Below are 17,241 nucleotides of genomic sequence, written 5' to 3'. Positions count from 1 at the left end.
TGTCGTTGATTTCCTTAGGTTGTCTGCTTGAAATGTTTCAATTTGAGGGAAGCTGAGAGGTCAAATATACTGTTTAGGTCTTCTACTGCCAAGTTTACACCTTCACTATTACAGTGAAACCTTTTTGTCTAGGAAATTGTCTAGAAGGGATTTAATTTGTTGTTGCCTAATTGTTTTTTGGTACATTTCCACACTATTTTCCTTCCATCTATAGCATTTCTTAATAGTATTCAGTTCCTTTGGATTTGATGCCTCATGATTGATTATACAGTTGAAGTCGGAAGTTTACATACACTTAGGTTGGAGTCATTAAAACTCGTTTTTGAACCACTCCACAAATCTTGTTAGCAAACTATAGTTTTGGCAAGTAGGATAGGACATCTACTTTTTGCATGACAAGGAATTTTTCCAACAATTGTTTACAGAAATGATTTCACTCATAATTCACTATCACAATTCCAGTGGGTCAGAAGTTTACATACACTAAGTTGACTGTGCCTTTAAACCGCTTAGAAAATTCCAGAAAATGATGTCATGGCTTTAGAAGCTTTGATAGGCTAATTTACATCATTTGAGTCAATTGGAGGTGTACCTGTGGATGTATTTCAAGGCCTATTTTCAAACTCAGTGCCTCTTTGCTTGACATCATGGGAAAATCAAAAGAAATCAGCCAAGACCTCAGAAAAAAATTGTAGACATCCGCAAGCCTGGTTCATCCTTGGGGGAAATTTCCAAACGCCTGAAGGTAGCACGTTCATCTGTACAAACAATAGTACGCAAGTATAAACACCGTGGGACCATGCAGCCATCATACCGCTTAGGAAGGAGACGCATTCTGTCTCCTAGAGATGAACGTACTTTGGTGCGAAAAGTGCAAATCAATCCCAGAACAACAGCAAAGCACATTGTGAAGATGCTGGAGGAAACAGGTACAGAATTATCTATATCCACAGTAAAACTAGTCCTATATCGACATAACCTGAAAGGCCGCTCAGCAAGGAAGAAGCCACTGCTCCAACACCGCCATAAAAAAGCCAGACTACGGTTTGCAACTGCACATGGGGACAAAGATCATACTATTGAGAAATGTCCTCTCGTCTGATGAAACAAAAATAGATCTGTTTGGCCATAACGACCATTGTCATGTTTGGAGGAACAAGGGGGATGCTTGCAAGCCGAAGAACACCATCCCAACCGTGAAGCATGAGGGTGGCAGCATCATGTTGTGGGGGTGCTTTGCTGCAGGAGGGACTGGTGCACTTCACAAAATAGATGGCACCATGAGGGTGGATTGTGGATATATTGAAGCAACATCGACATCAGTCAGGAAGTTAAAGTTTGGCCGCAAAAGGGTCTTCCAAATGGACAGTGACCCCAAGCATACTTCCAAAGTTGTGGCAAAATGGCTTAAGGACAACAAAGTCAAGGTATTGGAGTGGCCATCACAAAGCCCTGACCTCAATCCCATAGAAAATTTGTGGGCAGAACTGAAAAAGCGTGTGCGTACAAGGATGCCTACAAACCTGACTCAGTTACACCAGCTCTGTCAGGAGGAATGGGAACGTGATGAAAAAAATAAGTTGAAATAAATCACTCTACTATTATTCTGACATTTCACATTAAAATAAAGTGGTGATCCTAACTGACCGAGGACAGGGATTTTACACCAGGATTAAATGTCAGGAATTGTGAAAATCTGAATTTAAATGTAGTTGGCTAAGGTGTATGTAAACTTCCAACTTCAACTGTAGCTCTGTTCAAGTAGTGTGATTTTGCTGTGATCTGATAATGCTGTCAGTGGCCTGACTGAACACTCTAAGAGACTCTGGGTTGCGGTCAGTGATAAAGTAGTCTACAGTACTACTGCCAAGAGATGAGCTATAGGTGTACCTACCATAGGAGTCCCCTCGAAGCCCTTCTCTTTCCCCAGCCCGTGTAGCGGAGGCAGGACAGAGGCGTTTGCTAGATGATACAAAGCGGCAGCTGGATTCTTTAGAGAAGGACAACTACCAGGATGACCCTCTCTCCTCCCTGCCTCCCACTGGTCCTACCTGCCTTCGGCGAAGGCGACGAACCTGGTGTGTGTTTGTGTGTGAAAAGCACCTTTCAGACCTGTCCAGGGCTACTGTGAGGAGTTGTTTGGTGGAGAGCTTTACATACACTTCCCACTCTTCTCTCCTTTTTTAAAATGTATTTCTCTCTCGCTCCATTTTCTCCTGCCTCTCTTCCTCCTCCTTCCCGTCTCTAGGTAAGAAGAAGAGGAATACTAGATGTGATCACTTCAAACAGAGAACTCAAAAACTTCCAGAATCTACTAGAAGAGGAGGTAGATAATAGAACTAGGACACCTGTCACGATTGTTATAATGATTTTTAATTATTTTAATTAATAGAGACTCAAACGAACCATGCCACTACTGGTGTGCACACAGGGAACTAACTAGACAAGATCCCAAAGCACAATGAGGAAATGGCTGCCTAAATATGATCCCCAGTCAGAGACAACGATAAACAGCTGTCTCTGATTGGGAACCATACCAGGCCAACATAAACAATTAATCACCTAGATGACCCACCCTAGTCACTATCCCAACCAACAGAGAATAAACAGCTCTCTATGGTCAGGGCGTGACAACACCTCAAAAGTATCCTTGCGGTGGCAAGCGCATTGTCATCCACGTTCCCTCTCGAGGCATCTCCTCGGTTACCTTGGACCTTTTTCAAAAGGAGGCGAGAGACTACACAGGAGTTGTGCAAAACCAAATGAGATGCTCCCCGTCTTTGCTGAGTCTAACCCAATAACCTGTCCTTGCTGTGTTGTGATTGGCAGAACTTGCCTGAGAGGGAGGAGCCTAACTACCTGTCTGCCGCGGTAACCTGTCTGCAGCTGCTAATCTGACCATATTTGGTTATGCTCACAGAATGTTGATGGTAAACACCTCCATCTGTAGCTTTCTAGAATGTTACAACAATACAGGATCGGCACTACGGAGAACTACTAGTGTACCCGAACGTTGCTACAATGTCTCCCCAAGGATGATATGGATCGAAGGCTACCAGAGAACGATGGCGAAAGCTACTGGAATGTTAGAGCAATGCACACAGTGGCACAGCACTCTGCAGTGTGACGTTAGTGTTGTGGAGTAGGATCTGAAGGGGGGCAGGAAGGAGAGGGGTGGGTTTGTGTCATATGGGGAGTAGTAAGGAGGGCACTTGGTCCCATGCATATGTCTATCTTTGTCTGTCTGTCCTGCTGTGAGGATTAATTCAACATGTTTTGAAATGACTCTGTGTCTGCTGTCCTTTATGTTTTAGCTTAGTCTCCTGTATTTTATATTTTGTGTCTGCGCTGCTGTGTGTCTTCACTGAGCCTGTGCGTGTGACTGGTGGGTGAACCCTGGTCCAGGTTTGTATACAGATGTTTGTTTATGAACTGTGACCGGTTAGAAGGAATGTTCCTAGAGGGAACAACAGGTTGTATGCTTATGAACTTCCAGGGGTATTTTCTGAAACCATTGCGCACACACAACTGACTAAAGTCTAGCAGTGGTTGAGTATATGAATATATGTTAATTTATTGCATGTACTGAATAAGTTATATAACTTATATGGTGAAGAGGGGGTCAAGTGGTAACCAAGGGCAACAACCCCTGAACCTCGAGCTGAAAAGGACGTAAATTATTAATGTGCGCGGATGGAGGAGAGCATGAAGTGTAGCCCTGAATTTGGCACAGACCGGATTTCGGAGTGCCAGGGTGTGTGTGTTTAGTGCTTTGGTGTGTTTGTATCCTATTGACAGCACTTGGGAGTGTCAACGAGTGAAAGCTGCGCGGGCATCGTGTGTTGTGTGAATGGCGGATGACAAGGCTCCGTACAAAAATCGGTCACCTGTTCGCACCGCAGACTTTGCCCAGTGAGAGTGTGTGTACGGAAATTTTGTAACAGGCAGCTGGCAAGCGAAACTAGCAGCGGAACGGGGGCGCCTCGACCTGTCAAGCGCGCCAGGTGAGTAGGATGTAATGAATGGATGTAGCCTATTGGTCGTTCTTTTAACACACATCTAGGATCAGATCACTATACCCAAACCACTATGGGGGGATGGCAGAGACCGCGGGCAGATTCATCATTCTGATCCTAGGATCAACGGCTCGTTGATCAATACGCACAATAAACTATAGGCTACCGCAGGCTTTTATTTCAGCCAGGTATAGCCACATAATGCATTTTTCACCGAGCTCAGAGATAAGAAGCATGATTTGCTTGTTTTTCGATTTTTGTTTATTTATTTGACGCTGAAAATCCCCTTCAACGGTGGCAATAGACAATGCTGTGATTGGCCAAGCTCTGTGTTCCCCGAGGAGCACAAGGCTCCTATTGGGTAAGAGGTGTGTGCACACTGCACATATTGTGTGAATATGTTTTGTGTGTGTGTGTTTCTCTGTGCAGGGTTATAGGCTAGATTCCCACTGATACCGCTGCTGCCATGAAGAGGAGGGAGGTAAGATATCGGAATATTTGATTGTGATGCACAATGAAACAGCATCCATTGCAGAACACCTGCTCTTACCCCAATCTGCCTCTCTCTCCTTCTCCTCTCTCTCTCTCTCTCTCTCTCTCTCTCTCTCTCTCTCTCTCTCTCTCTTGTTCTTCAGTATCCAGTCGGCGAAGTCCTCATCATTCCAATGACATCGACTTCACCTTCACCCCAGGACTCAGCTCGACCCCAAGCCCTTCCCCTCCAGCCCTCTTCCCCTCCTCCCCCTGTCTCCTCCCCTCCTCCCCCCCTTTCTCTGTCCAATCCCCAGCTCCAGGCTGAGTTTCTGAGGAGAGCTCCCAGAGCTGCCTCCCCTGACAACGACTCTGCTAGATCCCAAATCCTTCCCCTCCAGCCTTCTCCCCCCATCTCCACCTCTGTGGCTCTCCGCTCCTCCCTTCCTCCCCCTCTTTCCTCCCCTCCTCCACCCCTCTGTCTGTCCAGTCCCCAGCTCCAGGCGGAGTTTCTGAGGAGAACTAGCCGTGGTCTCAGAACTGTTTCCTGCGACACCGACGATGTCCTCACCTCCCCCAGCTCCCCCCTGGTTTCACCCTTTACCTCCACCACCACGTCCCCCCTTACCTCCCCACCTCAGCCTCTCTCCCCCACCTCTCCCTTTAGCTCTCCACCACAGCCCCTCTCCCCCTCCACGCCCACTACAGAGGGTGAGTGTACAGTGTAATACTGATAGTATAGTCTGAGTAATGTGTTGCTAGTCTGTCTCCAGTTCTCAGCTACTGAGTATAGCTAATGTGGTAGTTGCATTGTAGTTGCAGTAGTAAGTGGTGGTGGCGGCATTGTTGTAGTAGCAGCGGCAGCGTTGTAGCAGCGGCAGCGGCGTCGTTGATGTAGTAGTAGCAGCAGTAGCAGCGTTGTTGTAGCAGCAGTAGCAGCGTTGTTGTAGCAGCAACAGCAGCGTTGTTGTAGTAGTAGTAGTAGTAGTAGTAGCAGCAGCGACGTAGTATTAGTAGCAGCAGCAGCAGCATTGTTGTAGTGGTATTAGTAGCAGCAGCGCCGTTGTTGTAGTAGTAGCAGCAGCGCCGTTGTAGCAGCAGCGGCGTTGTTGTTGTAGTAGTGGTATGGTATTAGTAGCAGCAGCGGCGTTGTAGTGGTTGTAGTAGTAGCAGCGGCGTTGTTGTTGTAGTAGCAGCAGCTGCATTGTAGTAGCAGTGGCGTTGTTGTAGTAGTAGTGGCGGCGGCGTTGTGGTGGTGGTGGTAGTAGTAGCAGCAGTGGTGTTGTTGTTATAGTGGCAGTGGCGGCATTGTTGTTGTTGAAGTAGCAGCAGCGGCGGCATTGTTGTAGTAGCAGCAGCGGCGGCGTTGTTGTTGTAGTAGCAGCAGCGGCGGCGTTGTTGTTGTAGTAGCAGCAGCGGCGGCATTGTTGTTGTTGTAGTAGCAGCAGCGGCGGCATTGTTGTTGTTGTAGTAGCAGCAGCGGCGGCATTGTTGTTGTTGTAGTAGCAGCAGCGGCGGCATTGTTGTTGTTGTAGTAGCAGCAGCGGCATTGTTGTTGTTGTAGTAGCAGCAGCGGCGGCATTGTTGTTGTTGTAGTAGCAGCAGCGGCGGCATTGTTGTTGTTGTAGTAGCAGCAGCGGCGGCGTTGTTGTTGTTGTAGTAGCAGCAGCGGCGGCGTTGTTGTTGTAGTAGTAGCAGCAGCGGCGGCATTGTTGTTGTTGTAGTAGTAGCAGCGGCTGCATTGTTGTTGTAGTAGCAGCAGCGGCGGCATTGTTGTTGTAGTAGCAGCAGCGGCGGCATTGTTGTTGTTGAAGTAGCAGCAGCGGCGGCATTGTTGTTGTTGTAGTAGCAGCAGCGGCGGCATTGTTGTTGTTGTAGTAGCAGCAGCGGCGGCATTGTTGTTGTAGTAGCAGCAGCGGCGGCATTGTTGTTGTTGTAGTAGCAGCAGCGGCGGCATTGTTGTTGTGGTAGTAGTAGCAGCGGCGGCGTTGTTGTTGTAGCAGCAGCAGGGGAGTTGTTGTTGTTGTAGCAGCAGCAGGGGAGTTGTTGTTGTTGTAGCAGCAGCAGTGGCGTTGTTGTTGTAGCAGCAGCAGTGGCGTTGTTGTTGTAGTAGCAGCAGTGGCGTTGTTGTAGTAGCAGCAGTGGCGTTGTTGTAGTAGCAGCAGTGGCGTTGTTGTTGTAGTAGTAGCAGCGTTGTTGTTGTAGTAGTGGTAGTAGCAGCAGCAGTGTTGTTGTAGTAGTAGCAGCAGGGGCGTTGTTGTAGTAGTGGTAGTAGCTGCAGGGGCGTTGTTGTAGTAGTAGCAGCAGGGGCGTTGTTGTTGTAGCAGCAGCAGTGGCGTTGTTGTTGTAGCAGCAGCGGCGTTGTTGTAGTAGCAGTAGTAGCAGTAGCAGTGGCGTTGTTGTAGTAGCAGCGGCATTGTTGTTGTAGTAGTAGTAGTAGTAGTAGCAGCAGCGTAGTTGTAGTAGCAACAGTGTAGTAGTAGTAGAAGCATCAGCAGTGTAGTAGTTGTAGAAGTAGCAGCAGTGTAGTACTAGTTGTAGTAGTAGTAGCAGAGTAGTAGTAGTAGTAGCAGCATAGTAGTATTAGTAGCAGCATAGTAGTAGTAGTAGTTGTAGTAGCAGCAGCGTAGTAGTAGTTGTAGTAGCAGCAGCAGCATAGTAGTAGTTGTAGTAGCAGCAGCATAGTAGTAGTTGTAGCAGCATAGCAGCAGTAGTTGTAGCAGCGGCATTGTTGCAGTAGTTGTAGCAGCGGCATTGTTGCAGTAGTTGTAGCAGCAGCGGCATTGTTGCAGTAGTTGTAGCAGCAGCGGCATTGTTGCAGTAGTTGTAGCAGCAGCGGCATTGTTGCAGTAGTTGTAGCAGCAGCGGCATTGTTGCAGTAGTTGTAGCAGCAGCGGCATTGTTGCAGTAGTTGTAGCGGCATTGTTGCAGTAGTTGTAGCAGCAGCGGCATTGTTGCAGTAGTTGTAGCAGCAGCGGCATTGTTGCAGTAGTTGTAGCAGCAGCGGCATTGTTGCAGTAGTTGTAGCAGCAGCGGCATTGTTGCAGTAGTTGTAGCAGCAGCGGCATTGTTGCAGTAGTTGTAGCAGCAGTGGCATTGTTGCAGTAGTTGTAGCAGCGTCATTGCAGTAGCAGTAGTAGTAGCAGTGTAGCAGTAGTTGTAACAGCAACAGCAGCATTGTAGTTGTAGCAGCAACAGCGGAATTGTAGCAGTAGTTGTAGCAGCGGCATTGTAGCAGTTGTAGCAGCAGCAACGGCATTGTTGTAGTAGCAGCAACGGCATTGTTGTAGTAGTAGTAGTAGTAGTAGCAGCGTAGTAGTAGTAGTAGTAGTAGTAGTAGTAGTAGCAGCAGCATAGCAGTAGTAGCAGCAGCAGCAGCGTTGTAGTAACAGCAGCGTAGTAGTTGTAGTAACAGCAGCGTAGTAGCAGTAGTAGTAGCAGTGGCATTGTAGCAATAGTTGTAGCAGCGGCATTGTAGTAGTAGTAGCAGCAGCGTGGTAGTAGTAGCAGCGTAGTAATAGTAGTAGTAGCAGTAGCGTAGTAGTAGTAGTAGCAGCAGCAGCAGCATAGCAATAGATGTAGTTGTAGCAGCAGCAGCGGCATTGTAGCAGTTGTTGTAGTAGCAGTGGCATTGTAGCAGTTGTTGTAGCAGCAGCGGCATTGTAGCAGTTGTTGTAGCAGCAGCGGCATTGTAGCAGTAGTTGTAGCAGCAGCGGCATTGTAGCAGTAGTTGTAGCAGCAGCGGCATTGTAGCAGTAGTTGTAGCAGCAGCGGCATTGTAGCAGTAGTTGTAGCAGCGGCATTGTAGTTGTAGCAGCAGCGTCATTGCAGTAGCAGTAGTTGTAGCAGTAGTGTAGCAGCAGCATTGTAGCAGTAGTTGTAGCAGCGGCATTGTAGTTGTAGCAGCAGCGTCATTGCAGTAGCAGTAGTTGTAGCAGTGTAGCAGCAGCATTGTAGCAGTAGTTGTAGCAGCAACAGCGGCATTGTAGCAGTAGTTGTAGCAGCAGCATTGTAGCAGTTGTTGTAGTAGCAGCGGCGTTGTTGTAGCAGCGGCATTGTAGCAGTTGTTGTAGCAGCAGCGGCATTGTAGCAGTAGTTGTAGCAGCAGCGGCATTGTAGCAGTAGTTGTAGCAGCAGCGGCATTGTAGCAGTAGTTGTAGCAGCAGCGGCATTGTAGCAGTAGTTGTAGCAGCAGCGGCATTGTTGCAGTAGTTGTAGCAGCGGCATTGTAGTTGTAGCAGCAGCGTCATTGCAGTAGCAGTAGTTGTAGCAGTGTAGCAGCAGCATTGTAGCAGTAGTTGTAGCAGCAACAGCGGCATTGTAGCAGTAGTTGTAGCAGCAGCATTGTAGCAGTTGTTGTAGTAGCAGCGGCATTGTTGTAGTAGCAGCGGCATTGTTGTAGTAGCAGCAGCGGCGTTGTAGTAGCAGCAGCGGCATTGTTGTAGTAGTAGTAGTAGCAGCGTAGTAGTAGTAGTAGTAGCAGCAGCAGCGTAGTAGTAGCAGCAGCAGCGGCATTGTTGTAGTAGTTGCAGCAGCGGTGTTGTTGTAGTCGTTGCTGCAGCAGCATTGTAGTAGTAGCAGCGTTGTAGTAGTAGCAGCAGCATAGCAGTAGTAGTAGCAGTGGCATTGTAGCAATAGTTGTAGCAGCGGCATTGTCGTAGTAGTAGCAGCAGCGTAGTAGCAGCATAGTAGTAGCAGCAGCATAGTAGTAGCAGTAGTAGCAGCAGCAGCGTAGCAATAGATGTAGCAGCAGCATAGTTGTAGCAGCTGCAGCGGCATTGTAGCAGTTGTTTTAGCAGCAGCGGCATTGTAGCAGTTGTTTTAGCAGCAGCGGCATTGTTGTAGTAGCAGCAGCGGCGTAGTAGTAGTAGTAGTAGCGGCATTGTTGTAGTAGTAGTAGGAGCAGCAGCGGCATTGTAGTAGTAGTTGTAGTAGTAGTAGTAGTAGCAGCAGCATAGCAGTAGTAGCAGCTTAGTAGTTGTAGTAACAGAAGCGTAGTAGCAGTAGTAGTAGCAGTGGCATTGTAGCAATAGTTGTAGCAGCGGCATTGTAGTAGTAGTAGCAGCAGCGTAGTAGTAGCAGCAGCGTAGCAGCAGCGTAGTAGTAGCAGCAGTGTAGTAGTAGTAGCAGCAGCAGCGTAGCAATAGATGTAGCAGCAGCGTAGTTGTAGCAGCAGCAGCGGCATTGTAGCAGTAGTTGTAGCAGCGGCATTGTAGCAGTTGTTGTAGTAGCAGCGGCTTTGTAGCAGCGGCATTGTAGCAGTTGTTGTAGCAGCAGCGGCATTGTTGTAGTAGCAGCAGCGGCATTGATGTAGTAGCAGCAGCGGCATTGTTGTAGTAGTAGGAGCAGCAGCGGCATTGTAGTAGTAGGAGCAGCAGCGGCATTGTAGTAGTAGTAGTAGTAGTAGTAGTAGTAGCAGCAGCATAGCAGTAGCATTGCAGCAGTAGTTGTAGTAACAAGCGGTAGTAGCAGTAGTAGTAGCAGCGGCATTGTAGCAGTAGTTGTAGCAATAGCGGCATTGTAGCAGTAGTAGCAGCAGCGTAGTAGTAGCAGCAGCGTAGCAGCAGCGTAGTAGTAGCAGCAGCGTAGTAGTAGTAGCAGCAGCAGCGTAGCAATAGATGTAGCAGCAGCGTAGTTGTAGCAGCAGCAGCGGCATTGTAGCAGTAGTTGTAGCAGCGGCATTGTAGCAGTTGTTGTAGTAGCAGCGGCTTTGTAGCAGCGGCATTGTAGCAGTTGTTGTAGCAGCAGCGGCATTGTTGTAGTAGCAGCAGCGGCATTGTTGTAGTAGTAGGAGCAGCAGTGGCATTGTAGTAGTAGTTGTAGCAGCGGCATTGTAGCAGTAGTTGTAGCAGCAGCGGCATTGTAGCAGTAGTTGTAGCAGCAGCGGCATTGTAGCAGTAGTTGTAGCAGCAGCGGCATTGTAGCAGTAGTTGTAGCAGCAGCGGCATTGTAGCAGTAGTTGTAGCAGCAGCGGCATTGTAGCAGTAGTTGTAGCAGCAGTGGCATTGTAGCAGTAGTTGTAGCAATAGCGGCATTGTAGCAGTAGTTGTAGCAGCAACAGCATTGTTGTAGTAGTAGCAGCGGCATTGTTGTAGTAGTAGTTGTAGCAACAAAATTGTTGTAGTAGCAGCAGCAGTGTTGTTGTAGTAGCAGCAGCAGTGACGTTGTAGTAGCAGCAGCGGCATTGTAGCAGTAGTTGTAGCAGCAGCGGCGGCATTGTTGTAGTAGCAGCAGCAGCGACATTGTTGTAGTAGCAGCGGCATTGTTGTAGTAGCAGCAGCAGCGGCATTGTTGGAGCAGCAGCAGCATTGTTGTAGTAGCAGCAGTGGCGTAGTAGTAGTAGCGCGTTGTAGTAGCAGCAGCGGCGGCATTGTTGTAGTAGTTGCAGCAGCGGTGTTGTTGTTGTAGTAGTTGCTGCAGCAGCATTGTAGTAGTAGTAGCAGCAGCATAGCAGTAGTAGCAGCAGCAGTAGCGTAGTAGCAGTGGCATTGTAGCAATAGTTGTAGCAGCGGCATTGTAGTAGTAGTAGCAGCAGAGTAGTAGTAGCAGCAGCGTAGTAGTAGCAGCAGCGTAGTAGTAGCGTAGTAGTAGTTGTAGCAGCAGCGTAGTAGTAGTAGTAGTAGCAGCAGCGTAGCAATAGATGTATCAGCAGCGTAGTTGTAGCAGCAGCAGCGGCATTGTAGCAGTTGTTGTTGTAGCAGCGGCATTGTAGCAGTTGTTGTTGTAGCAGCGGCATTGTAGCAGTTGTTGTTGTAGCAGTTGCATTGTAGCAGTTGTTGTAGCAGCAGCGGCATAGTTGTTGTAGCAGCAGCGGCATAGTTGTTGTAGCAGCAGCGGCATTGTTGTAGTAGCAGCAGCGGCATTGTTGTAGTAGCAGCAGCGGCATTGTTGTAGTAGCAGCAGCGGCATTGTTGTTGTAGCAGCAGCGGCATTGTTGTTGTAGCAGCAGCGGCATTGTTGTTGTTGTAGTAGTAGTAGCAGCAGCGGCATTGTTGCAGTAGCAGCAGCGGCGTTGTTGTTGTAGTAGTAGTAGTAGTAGTAGTAGTAGTAGCGGCATTGTTGTTGTAGTAGTAGTAGCAGCAGCAGCAGTAGCAGTAGCAGTAGCAGCAGCATTGTTGTTGTAGCAGCAGCGGCATTGTTAGGTGTAGCAGCAGCGGCATTGCAGCAGTAGTTGTAGCAATAGTGGCATTGTAGCAGTAGTTGTAGCAGCAACGGCATTGTTGTAGTAGTAGCAGCGGCATTGTATTACTATACAGCAGCATTATCGTAGTAGTAGTTGTAGCAACAAAATTGTTGTAGCAGCAGCAGTGTTGTTGTTGTTGTAGTAGCAGCAGCAGTGACGTTGTAGTAGCAGCAGCAGCGGCATTGTTGTAGTAGCAGCAGCGTAGTAGTAGTAGTAGTAGCAGCAGCGTAGTAGCAGCGTAGTAGTAGTTGTAGCATCAGCGTAGTAGTAGTAGCAGCAGCAGCGTAGCAATAGATGTAGCAGCAGCGTAGTTGTAGCAGTAGCAGCGGCATTGTAGCAGTTGTTGTTGTAGCAGCGGCATTGTAGCAGTTGTTGTAGTAGCAGCGGCATTGTAGCAGTTGTTGTAGCAGCAGCGGAATAGTTGTTGTAGCAGCAGCGGCGTTGTAGCAGCAGCGGCGTTGTAGCAGCAGCGGCGTTGTAGCAGCAGCGGCGTTGTTGTTGTTGTTAGTAGCAGCAGCGGCGTTGTTGTAGTAGCAGCAGCGGCATTGTAGTAGTAGCAGCAGCGGCATTGTAGTAGTAGTAGTAGTAGTAGCGGCATTGTAGTAGTAGCAGTAGCGGCGTAGTAGTAGTAGCAGTAGCGGCGTTGTTGTAGTAGTAGTCGTAGTAGTAGCAGCAGCGGCATTGTAGTAGTAGTTGTAGCAGCGGCATTGTAGCAGAAGGTGTAGCAGCAGCGGCATTGTAGCAGTAGTTGTAGCAATAGTGGCATTGTAGCAGTAGTTGTAGCAGCAACGGCATTGTTGTAGTAGTAGCAGCGGCATTGTATTACTATACAGCAGCATTATCGTAGTAGTAGTTGTAGCAACAAAAATTATATAGTAGCAGCATTGGTTGTTGTTGTTGTTGTTGTTGTTGTAGTAGTAGCAGCAGCAGTGACGTTGTAGTAGCAGCAGCAGCGGCATTGTTGTAGCCGCAGCAGCAGCGGCGTAGTAGTAGTAGTAGTAGTAGTAGTAGCCCGTTGCAGTAGCAGCAGCGCAGCAGCAGCAGCAGTAGTAGTAGCGGCATTGTAGCAGTAGTTGTAGCAGCTGCATTATAGCACTATTGTAGCAGCGGCATTGTAGCAGTTGTTGTAGCAGCAGCGGCATTGTTGTAGTAGCAGCAGCGGCATTGTTGTAGTAGCAGCAGCGGCATTGTTGTAGTAGTAGGAGCAGCAGCGGCATTGTAGTAGTAGTTGTAGCAGCGGCATTGTAGCAGTAGTTGTAGCAGCAGCGGCATTGTAGCAGTAGTTGTAGCAGCAGCGGCATTGTAGCAGTAGTTGTAGCAGCAGCGGCATTGTAGCAGTAGTTGTAGCAGCAGTGGCAGCAGTAGTTGTAGCAATTGTTGTAGCAGTAGTTGCAGCAGCAACAGCATTGTTGTAGTAGTAGCAGTTGGCATTGTTGTAGTAGTAGTTGTAGCAACATTGTTGTAGTAGCAGCAGGCGGCAGTTGTTGTTGTAGTAGCAGCAGCAGTGACGTAGTAGTAGTAGCAGCAGCTGCATTGTTGTAGTAGTTGTAGCAGCAGCGCGGCATTGTTAGCAGTAGCAGCAGCGACATTGTTGTAGTAGCAGCGGCATTGGTGTAGCAGCAGCGGCATTGTAGCAGCAGCAGCATTGTTGTAGCAGCAGTGGCGTAGTATAGTAGCAGTAGTTGTAGCAGCAGCATGGCATTGTTGTAGTAGCTGCAGCAGCGGTGTTGTTGTTTACTATACAGCAGCATTGTCGTAGTAGTAGTTGTAGCAACAAAAGCAGCAGCAGCGTAGTAGCAGTGGCATTGTAGCAAATAGTTTGCAGCAGCAGGCATTGCAGCAGTAGTAGCAGCAGCAGCAGCAGCAGCATTGTTGTAGCAGCAGCAGCGTAGTAGTAGCAGCAGCGTAGTAGTAGTAGCAGCAGCGTAGTAGCAGCAGCGTAGTAGCAGCGTAGTAGTAGTTGCAGCAGCGTAGTAGTAGTAGTAGCAGCAGCGTAGCAATAGATGTATCAGCAGCGTAGTTGTAGCAGCAGCAGCGGCATTGTAGCAGTTGTTGTTGTAGCAGCGGCATTGTAGCAGTTGTTGTTGTAGCAGTTGCATTGTAGCAGTTGTTGTAGCAGCAGCGGCATTGTTGTAGTAGCAGCAGCGGCATTGTTGTAGTAGCAGCAGCGGCATTGTTGTAGTAGCAGCAGCGGCGTTGTTGTAGCAGCAGCGGCATTGTTGTTGTAGCAGCAGCGGCATTGTTGTTGTAGCAGCAGCGGCATTGTTGTTGTAGCAGCAGCGGCATTGTTGTAGTAGTAGTAGTAGTAGCAGCAGCGGCATTGTTGCAGTAGCAGCAGCGGCGTTGTTGTTGTTGTAGTAGTAGTAGTAGTAGTAGTAGTAGTAGTAGTAGTAGTAGTAGTAGTAGTAGTAGCAGCAGCGGCGGCATTGTAGCAGTAGGTGTAGCAGCGGCATTGTAGCAGTAGGTGTAGCAGCAGCGGCATTGTAGCAGTAGTTGTAGCAATAGTGGCATTGTAGCAGTAGTTGTAGCAGCAACGGCATTGTTGTAGTAGTAGCAGCGGCATTGTATTACTATACAGCAGCATTATCGTAGTAGTAGTTGTAGCAACAAAATTGTTGCAGCAGCAGTGTTGTTGTAGTAGCAGCAGCAGTGACGTTGTAGTAGCAGCAGCAGCGGCATTGTTGTAGTAGCAGCAGCGTAGTAGTAGCAGCAGCGTAGTAGCAGCGTAGTAGTAGTTGTAGCATCAGCGTAGTAGTAGTAGTAGTAGCAGCAGCAGCGTAGCAATAGATGTAGCAGCAGCGTAGTTGTAGCAGTAGCAGCGGCATTGTAGCAGTTGTAGCAGTAGCAGCGGCATTGTAGCAGTTGTTGTAGCAGCAGCGGAATAGTTGTTGTAGCAGCAGCGGCGTTGTAGCAGCAGCGGCGTTGTTGTAGTAGCAGCAGCGGCGTTGTTGTAGTAGCAGCAGCGGCATTGTTGTAGTAGCAGCAGCGGCATTGTAGTAGTAGCAGCAGCGGCATTGTAGTAGTAGTAGTAGTAGTAGCGGCATTGTAGTAGTAGCAGTAGCGGCGTTGTAGTAGTAGTAGTAGTAGCAGTAGCGGCGTTGTAGTAGTAGTAGTCGTAGTAGTAGCAGCAGCGGCATTGTAGTAGTAGTTGTAGCAGCGGCATTGTAGCAGAAGGTGTAGCAGCAGCGGCATTGTAGCAGTAGTTGTAGCAATAGTGGCATTGTAGCAGTAGTTGTAGCAGCAACGGCATTGTTGTAGTAGTAGCAGCGGCATTGTATTACTATACAGCAGCATTATCGTAGTAGTAGTTGTAGCAACAAAAATGTTATAGTAGCAGCATTGGTGGTTGTTGTTGTTGTTGTTGTTGTAGTAGTAGCAGCAGCAGTGACGTTGTAGTAGCAGCAGCAGCGGCATTGTTGTAGCCGCAGCAGCAGCGGCGTAGTAGTAGTAGTAGTAGTAGTAGTAGTAGTAGCCCGTTGTAGTAGCAGCAGCGGCGTAGTAGTAGTAGTAGTAGCGGCATTGTAGCAGTAGTTGTAGCAGCTGCATTATAGCACTATTGTAGCAGCGGCATTGTAGCAGTAGTTGTAGCAGCAGCGGCGGCATTGTTGTAGTAGCAGCAGCGGCGGCATTGTTGTAGTAGCAGCAGCGGCGGCATTGTTGTAGTAGCAGCAGCGGCGGCATTGTTGTAGTAGCAGCAGCGGCGGCATTGTAGTAGCAGCAGCAGCGGCAACGTTGTAGTAGCAGCAGCAGCGGCATTGTTGTAGCAGCAGCAGCAGCATTGTGGTAGTAGCAGCAGCAGCGGCGTAGTATTTGTAGCGTGGCGTAGTAGTAGTAGTAGTAGTAGTAGTAGTAGTAGTAGTAGCGCGTTGTAGTAGCAGCAGCAGCATTGTTGTAGTAGTAGCAGCAGCAGCGGTGTTGTAGTAGTAGCAGCAGCAGCGGTGTTGTAGCAGCAGCAGCGGTGTTGTTGTAGTAGTAGTTGCTGCAGCAGCATTGTAGTAGTCGTAGTAGCAGCATAGCAGCAGCAGCGTAGTAGTTGTACTAACAGCAGCGTAGTAGCAGTAGCAGTAGTAGTAGCAGTAGTAGTAGCAGCAGCGTAGCAATAGATGTAGCAGCAGCGTAGCAGTAGTTGTAGCAGCGGCATTGTAGCAGTAGTTGTAGCAAACTATCACTCGTATCACTCATATTTTTTTTGTGCAGCTTTGACAGTGCTACTGTATCTTTTTTGACCGGCAAAGACCCAAACGGCGTAACATGGTATGTATGTCGTGAAGCTAATAGCAGTGACATTATTGTGTAACTCTGGACTTGACCAGTCGGCAAAAGCCAACATCACCCCCAACAGATAACGGTTGATTGTCAAGGGCAATGAATTCCATTATCTTGGCTTTAATGGATTTTGTCTTTGAGTTGTCTTGCTAAAATGTTCTTACTCTTTCAAATAACTGCTCGACTTCTTGACTGCTCGATCCACACAGCAGACATTGTGGGCTAGGTTAGGAATGCTGTGTTGCGCTCGTAGCGCAAAATTTTCCGTGACGTCTTTACGTCATGTACCTACATTATATAGGTATGCACTGTAGCTTTGACGTCGGTTTTTAACGTCGTTGTTAATTAAACTAGACATTGGGCTGATACCGATGTTGGCATTCTTTAGCTAATATCGTCCGATTACGATATGTTCACGGATATATCATGCATACCTAGTAGTAGTAGTAGTAGTATATTATTAATACACTACTAATGTGTGTGTCTCTCTCCAGTCAAGAGCTGCTGTGTGTAGTGGTATACAATAATATTTGTGTGTGTGTGTGTGTGTGCAGGCCGCGCTACTCGCCTGTCTCTTTCCAGTCCTGAGCTGCTGACAGAGCTGCGTCGGTCTCAGTCCCGTCCTATGAAGCACGTCTCCATCTCTAAAGGACTCACCACTGTCTTCTGTGGACGGGGCAGGGGCGTAACGGTAAGGTGTGTGTGTGTGTGTGTGTCTCATCACTGTCTTCTCAGGCAGGGGTGAGGACAGAAAGTATTGGGGGATGATGTGAGAACTTATCTACTGTGGTAAATATAAAATCCTCCTAACCCCCCCCCCCCCCACTCTCCTCCCTCCCCCTCGTTCTCTCTCCCTCTCTGTGCACCAGACTCCTAGCTCTGCTCCTGGAGCAACCAACCAGACACTCAGCTCAGACTCCGCGGCCAATGGAAGAAGCCAGGCGGGTCCCAAGCTGTCCAATGGGACATAGCGTTAGACTAAGTTAAAGTGCCTCTGAGGAAACCAGCTGCTGTATAGTGTCAATGTTATTGATATTAATGAAAACCAGTAGTACGTTGGCCTGAATATGATACATGATCAAACACTATCTATACTGCCATGTGCCAACAATAAACACAATGCAAACTAACCGACAGACGGGGACACACTGTAGCTCTTCATGTAAGACATGGAGAGCAATGTGTTGAGCTGAGGCATGCCTCACTCTTGAAAAATAAATTATAAAATGTATCATAACACACTTGTTTGTCTCAGTATTGTGGGTGTATGTGGGTGTCACATCCCTGATAAGATCCAACCCATAG

At 48.1% G+C, this 17,241-nt stretch overlaps 1 protein-coding gene across 1 annotated transcript; it reads left to right on the top strand.

The window, feature by feature from the left end:
* Window positions 1-3,187: 3,187 nt before the first annotated feature.
* On the top strand, window positions 3,188-17,173 carry LOC135510659 (uncharacterized). The gene is made up of 5 exons (XM_064931752.1): window positions 3,188-4,004; window positions 4,446-4,497; window positions 4,652-5,198; window positions 16,491-16,627; window positions 16,806-17,173. Exons 2-5 carry the CDS (start codon window positions 4,483-4,485, stop codon window positions 16,905-16,907), a joined length of 801 nt encoding a protein of 266 aa, XP_064787824.1. The 5' UTR covers window positions 3,188-4,004; window positions 4,446-4,482; the 3' UTR covers window positions 16,908-17,173.
* The last annotated feature ends 68 nt before the right edge of the window (window positions 17,174-17,241 follow it).

Source organism: Oncorhynchus masou, chromosome 23, assembly GCF_036934945.1.
Source record: "Oncorhynchus masou masou isolate Uvic2021 chromosome 23, UVic_Omas_1.1, whole genome shotgun sequence".
NCBI classification, from domain to species: Eukaryota; Metazoa; Chordata; class Actinopteri; order Salmoniformes; family Salmonidae; genus Oncorhynchus; species Oncorhynchus masou.
Note: the sequence above shows the minus strand (reverse complement) of the source record. Positions and strands in the feature narration are given on the sequence as shown.

Excerpts from the sequence above, each read along its gene's own strand:
- LOC135510659 (XM_064931752.1), top strand. Across the intron at positions 5,199-16,490 it reads CTCCACGCCCACTACAGAGG|GCCGCGCTACTCGCCTGTCT; the intron begins GTGAGTGTACAG and ends GTGTGTGTGCAG. Across the intron at positions 16,628-16,805 it reads GACGGGGCAGGGGCGTAACG|ACTCCTAGCTCTGCTCCTGG; the intron begins GTAAGGTGTGTG and ends TCTGTGCACCAG.